Raw genomic sequence first — 6634 nt, 5'->3', positions numbered from 1 at the left:
ATTTTCAGCTAAGGGGACAGCAACGTTCGCGTTGATCAGTTAACGCTTTTCTGCTCATGTTGTCAGGTAACGTTAAGGTTGTTATTACAGGAACACCTAAAGTTAGCTGTCTACTACTGCAATTTGTTTAATAAATAATGTAATTCATGAATATTACGGTACAGAAACACATTTAAAGAAAATTATATACTTTTAGCTAGCTTAAATTCTATTGCTAGCTTGTGTTAGGCCTACCTTGATTTCCACTTCTTCTAGAACCGTTGGAAGTTGGAATGTTCCCGAACCGTTGGAGCGCGTTCCCACATGAGTTCAAATTCCAGAAGAATATTCTCCATCCTCCTCGAGCCAGATCGAACACAAACATAATGTTGTCTCGAGACGATGTCTATAGGCCTACTGTACTCGCTAATCTGGGATTTCCTAAGAGCACAACAATGGTTTCCTAGCTCTTCGGGTGAAAATCAGAGGGGTATTCCATGGTGTAAAGTTAGGCAGATTTGCTGCTACGATGCTGCTCCTATGGATAATATTCGTAGGCCTACCAGGAAATGCATTAGATAACGAGATCCCCACATTTGTGTCCCATCATCCTCCTCGAAAATTTCACCTTGCGTCACCAGGCTTTGGTTTGAAATAATAAAGATAAAATTAAAATAAAAAAAATAAAAATTTAGCAGTAGTAGTTTTACAATTGATACTTGAATTAAGAGGTGCACCTTTGAAGAGCACCAAAAATAACACTTTTGTACACCAGTAGCACTCCATGTAAACTGTTTTCTAACTGCATATTTGACTATCCATGGCCAACCAGGCCAGGCCCAGCCTGGCTTATGTGCGTGGCTGGCTTGTTTCTGTTCAGGACTGGTGACTGATGATTACTGTAACATTAGCTATTTTGCTGCAATTGGTTCAACTTCTGTTTCTGGACAAAGGTAAGGGATAAACCCAGATAACACAAGGCTAGCGAACCTACAGCGGGTCCCCGATGGACGAGTTGGCGGACCTCCGGCGGAATATAACACAAGGCTAGCGGACCTACAGCGGGTCCCCGATGGATGCACCACCACCATTCCACCGGTAGTTAATTGTCTATATCCTAGGCCCATTGGCCGTGGCGTGGTGGCGAGACTCCGCCCCCTCGTGTCAGAGCGGTTCGGGTGTAGTGCAGTTACTTCTGGGCAATCTCCATACACCCACTGGTGAAAACCGTGTGTCTCTAGCCCGCTCAGGGGCTGAGTTGTGGAGTTCATGGCCTGGATAGTGGCGTGGTGGCGAGACTCCGCCCGCTTGGGTCAGAGCTGATTGAGCGCAGTACAGCGACCTCTGGGCAATCTCCTTGCACCCACTGGTGAAGACCGTGGGTCTGTAGCCCACTCAGGGGCTGAGTTGTGGGATCCTTGGTGTGGATAGTGGCGTGATGGCGAGACTCCGCCCCCTCGGGTCAGAGCTGGTCGTGGAGAGTGTACCTCTCTCCGGGCCACCCACCTGCCCCCACCAATGAAGACCCTGTGTCTCTAGCCCACTCGAGGGCTGAGTTGTGGGGTCCGTGGTGTGGTGGTGAGACTCCGCCCCCTCGCGTCATATTGGGTCGGGGGCTGTGGACCCCTCTCTGGGCTACTCACCTGCCCCCACCGGTGAAAACTGTGTTTCTCTAGCCCTCTCAGGGGCTGAGTTGTGGGGTCTGTGGCGTGGACAGTGGTGTGGTGGCAAGGCTCTGCCCCCTCGCGTCATATTGGGTCGGGGGCTGTGGACCCCTCTCTGGACTACCCACCTGCCCCCACCGGTGAAGACCGTGTTTCTATAGCCCTCTCAGGGGCTGATTTGTGGGGTCCATGGCGTGGACAGTGGTGTGGTGGCAAGACTCTGCCCCCTCGCGTCATATTGGGTCGGGGGCTGTGGACCCCTCTCTGGGCTACCCACCTGCCCCCACCGGTGAAGACCGTGTTTCTATAGCCCTCTCAGGGGCTGATTTGTGGGGTCCATGGCGTGGACAGTGGTGTGGTGGCAAGACTCCGCCCCCTCGCGTCATATTGGGTCGGGGGCTGTGGACCCCTCTCTGGGCTACCCACCTGCTCCTACCAGTGTTTCTCTAGCCCTCTCAGGGGCTGTGGACCCCTCTATAAACCCTTTATACACATTATTTGACCTTTCAATTCTCTTCATTTACATAAACAGACAGTGAGTGTGTGGTCTCTGAAATAATAAAGAAATATAATGTATAACTAACAGAACTACTTACACAAATAAACTAAATAGCCTAACTCAAATACTCATTGAATTGCTGAAACTGAACAAGGAACAGTCTACCTAAGCCTGTTGCTGCCCTCCTGTGGCCAAAAACGGTAAATGCTCTAGCATGTAGCAACATAGAACTGCAGGTTCTGGGACCACTGCCTCTTGTGGTAGCAACATAGAACTGCAGGTCAACAACGGGACAAAGGGACACAGGGAGTGACGACTACTGGACATTTGCTAGCTGTGCAGCTGGCCAGCCACGCACAAAAACGTTTACAGAACAACCCTCTGCGGTGGACACACTCCTAAAAGTGCTCTATTGCATGTAGCCTATTCAGATTTAGCAGAGATGCATAAAGTTTATGTGAGGAGCTTGGGCTGGCTATTTGGTCAGTTCTCCTCTGAGTTCTGAAGGCGGAGGCAGCTAACCCTTGTCACTATAGGCTGAAGTGAGAAAAATGACAATGGAATGTCCCAGAAGGTACAGTTTTGGTGATTAGCTTTGGCAGGCCATTTGGCTGTATCTTTTTCTGAATGTGAATGCTCTCTGCTAAACGTAGCTCTCTGCAATTTAATGGGGGCACAAATAAGGCTTATAGGAAACTTGGACCTATTGTGTCTTGACCTCTTAAATTAAATTCTCTTCTCATGAGCTGGGTAGGCTATGGCTGACGGTGAGAAAATCCAATATAAAATGTCCCTGAAAGTTTTCCACCTTTATCTATTCTAAAAGGTGGATGACTGATGTGTTCACTGTTCTCACAGCGTTTGATGGGACGTGCGACAAGAGCTGCCTCTGACGTTGACTGCGCGTCAATGACGTATATATTAAGCACCGGAAATGTGCTAGGCGATAGCGACAGACAAGCAGATTATCCTTATCGAGATAGCAAACGTTACTAAATTTGTTTTTAGAATATAATTTGGGCGAGCATCCATATCTGCTTGTCTTATCTTCACAGAATGGCTTTGGAAACTGTTCCTAAAGACCTTCGCCATCAACGGGCTTGTCTTCTATGCTCTCTCGTGAAGGTAAGCGGCTAGCAGCACCAGTAGAGCTAGCGTGAGCTAACTAGCTAGCTAATGCGTTTAATAGCTCATTACTATAAGTAGCTACATTATTGCCGATCACATGGGCTAGTTTTTAATGGCCCAGTTAAGGAATATTTCAGACGTGTAATATAGATGTGTAATTTATAGCTAGCAAAGCACTCGGTGGTTAACTACTCTTTCTCTTGCCAACAACAGACAATTGATCAATTTGAATATGATGGTTGCGACAACTGCGAGTCCTATCTTCAAATGAAGGGGAACAGGGAGATGGTGTATGAGTGCACGAGCTCCTCGTTTGATGGGTATTATTTCACTTCTTGATGTTCACATAGATATGATTATATAAGTCGGTGGTTGAATCAGAAAGGGCTCTTGTTGTGGTGTGGCTAATGCATTCTCTCTCTTTATAGAGTCATAGCCATGATGAGTCCTGAGGACAGCTGGGTGGCCAAATGGCAGAGAATAAGTAAGTCACCAGTCTGGTTATGCATTTCCACCCCATTGAGTTAGATCGCTAACATTGGCTAGCTATATTGAGGCATAGGATGTATGCATGCCACAGCCCTCATACTAGTCCTACAGTCGAGGTTATGGCCATGTTAGGCATGGACATATTGTTCTGTGTTCCCCTCCCAAGGTAACTTTAAGCCAGGTGTTTATGCTGTTACAGTAACAGGGCGGCTGCCTCCAGGTATGTTCATCAAAATTGAATATACTACACAAAATCTTTGTTCTGAAATAAAATGTGACCTTCCTTTGTATCTCAAACTGCTGCCACTGGTTGAGTATATTTCAATATTTGCAATTCCCTCTCCTTCATGCAGGTGTAGTGAGAGAACTGAAAAGCAGAGGAGTGATCTACAAATCCAGAGACACTGCTATCAAGACATGAGACAAGTCAAACCTTCACCTCCCTATGGGAACAGATGTTGTTCAGCTCGACATCATACTGCTATTCATTTTTCCATATGCACAGGACCATGTTGGGACTGAGTTGTGGATCAGAGGCAAAATTTTCACCTTGCTAATATGGAGACCAAGTCATTGCTCACTTTTCATTATGTACTCTAATGTGTGGAAAAATAACCATTTTGAATAGGGAATAAGAGTCATTGGCTTATTCAATTGTTTTTTATTAGTGTAAATGATAGCCTTACTAAATAAACCTCTTGTTTTTTTTATTTAAGTTGTCATGAGTTGATCATTTTTGCAACTATGCAATTATGATTGCTAATAGTGCCCGGCAAAGCAACAGGTCCAGACAGAGCGGTCCTTATACATTTATAGTATGTTGACCACATCAAAACATGTTCAACTTGCTACAATCTGTTTAACCATATTATGGAGTGCCTGAAATTGAAATTGCTTACCTCACACCTTTGATCCCAAGTTAAAATTATTTAGCTTTATCATTTCTGCTGGTTGAGTGTCTGGGAGTTGGGATCAGGTGCACAGGTTTCACAGTATTTGGTCCAAAGGACTTGAGTGATTGGGGGGTTAAACATTGTTTACCTACAACAAAGAATCATAAACTGAATTTATGGTTCTAAACAACAAGATGCGTTATATCAGTGGGTCATGGTTCAAGTGAAAATTCATCAGCCAAATTTCTTAGTGACAAAACATTAAACTTTCTTAGCACTGGAATCTAATTCCAAGGAGTCAGTCCTTCCATTGATTACTGGCATCTGTTGATGTGGAATGGATTCTGGAAGTAACTGTGAAGCGTCTTCTACAGGAAGCTCATGACTGTTCCTTTTTTCCCAACCTGATGTGGCTCCAATGCATAGAATCGGATCACAATCCTGTAGAATTAGAATAATCGGTGAGGGCATAAATCTTACACAACACATCGGGAACATGTAGTGCTGGGCTGAAAGACATACCAACACAAGTCCACAACTTTGTCCACTCCCACTTTTAACATGATATAAGGTGATAATTAAGAAATACCGCCCTCAGCTCTTTTTGGTCAATGCAACAAAATAGCCCACTAGAATGTTTTGGATTATGTATTCTATAGATCTTTGTGGACACTACAGTGCACCAGAACTGAATGATATATGGCATAAACAAGGCCTACTAACCGGTCCTCGCCAAGTCCGAGTTCTCCAGTAAGGAACTGAAAGATCTTGGCACTGTGCTCCTTGTTCTTCTCGGCTGTGTCCGTTACACCAATGGCGGACACAGAGAGCATTACGCACGGGGAGCAAGATCCAGCAATAAGCATCGGTAGTTCAGATTTCACCACCAAATTCATTCTCTGCAAGATATAATAATAAAGTTTATTTAACTTTCATACAAAACAATGCAGTTCAAAATGCCTTACGACATAATCAACGCATTCACAATCTGATTAGAATTTCTCATCTGCAATTAATGACAACGCGTAACGTAAAGTGTGTTACAAATTCTGTCGGTGACCCTTGCGGCGGAATTATTTCTGCCTAGCAGAAGCGACAATAATGCAGGATATAGGCTACTGCAAAGGAACTCACATCCTCGGGTTTTCCTAAAACAGCAGCTGTCGTGGAACATAGTTTCTTTAAGAAGTCCTCAGAGAACTTGCTCCGAGGTAAGTTACTTTCTAAATCAATGAAGGGCATGGTTTTGTTGTGCTTGTCTGATGAGGTGAGACAGAGGAGAGAGGTGTCGCTTGTGCGTTTTCCTCACGGATTTTCCTTTGCCCCGGAAAGCGATTAGATACTTCTCGTGTTCATTGGTGCACAGAGAAACGCCCATCCATCTCGATCTGTGATTTGTCAATTCCATATCAGGTTACGGACCCCCCATACATGTTGTTCTCTAGCCTCGTGAGACCATCATGATCTCGCGAGCTGTTGGGTTTCTCTCGGAAAGCAAACCATTTGGCGCATCCGTATGTTTTACTACAATCAGATTGATTTACTGATATAGGACTACATGTTATTAGATATGTGGTTATTATCACCTAATGAATTAAGGCGAACATTGCCTTGATATTTGACAGACCTGGGTCAAGTGACCATCAAAACTTATTCAAACCCAAAACCCTGGATTAACAATAAATGTGATATTATGTAATCAATGTAATGTAATGTAATTATGTGATCTGATGTTATATGAGACTGCTGTTCATTGACTAAAGTTCAGCTTTCAACACTATACACTGACATGGTCAACACACATAGATACTGTGGCGAGGATGTCACCTCAGACAACTGAGGAAATTCAGAGCGTCCCACCAGATTCAACGGCTCTTCTACTCATTCATGATTGAGAGCATCTGTAATATCACCACCTGGTATGGGAACAGCAGCACACAAGATCACAAGGCCCTACAGAGAGTGGTACGGTCCGCATACCT

The 6634-nt window shown here is 44.7% G+C and overlaps 2 protein-coding genes across 2 annotated transcripts; one reads left to right on the top strand and one right to left on the bottom strand.

The window, feature by feature from the left end:
- Positions 1 to 3096: 3096 nt before the first annotated feature.
- On the top strand, positions 3097 to 4245 carry supt4h1 (SPT4 homolog, DSIF elongation factor subunit). Its single transcript, XM_084449596.1, has 5 exons — positions 3097 to 3267; positions 3484 to 3590; positions 3699 to 3754; positions 3926 to 3979; positions 4113 to 4245. Exons 1-5 carry the CDS (start codon positions 3199 to 3201, stop codon positions 4178 to 4180), a joined length of 354 nt encoding a protein of 117 aa, XP_084305722.1. The 5' UTR covers positions 3097 to 3198; the 3' UTR covers positions 4181 to 4245.
- Positions 4246 to 4444: 199 nt separating this feature from the next.
- On the bottom strand, positions 4445 to 5964 carry ddt (D-dopachrome tautomerase). The gene is made up of 3 exons (XM_084449597.1): positions 5787 to 5964; positions 5376 to 5551; positions 4445 to 5093 (listed from the first exon to the last, which is right to left on the bottom strand). The coding sequence occupies exons 1-3, from the start codon at positions 5892 to 5894 to the stop codon at positions 5021 to 5023; spliced, it is 357 nt and encodes a 118-aa protein (XP_084305723.1). The 5' UTR covers positions 5895 to 5964; the 3' UTR covers positions 4445 to 5020.
- Between the last annotated feature and the right edge of the window lie 670 nt (positions 5965 to 6634).

The sequence above is a fragment of the Borostomias antarcticus genome, assembly GCF_949987555.1.
Source record: "Borostomias antarcticus genome assembly, chromosome: 15".
Classification (NCBI taxonomy): domain Eukaryota; kingdom Metazoa; phylum Chordata; class Actinopteri; order Stomiiformes; family Stomiidae; genus Borostomias; species Borostomias antarcticus.
The sequence above is the reverse complement of the archived record's forward strand: the minus strand, read 5'-3'. Positions and strand labels throughout refer to the sequence as shown.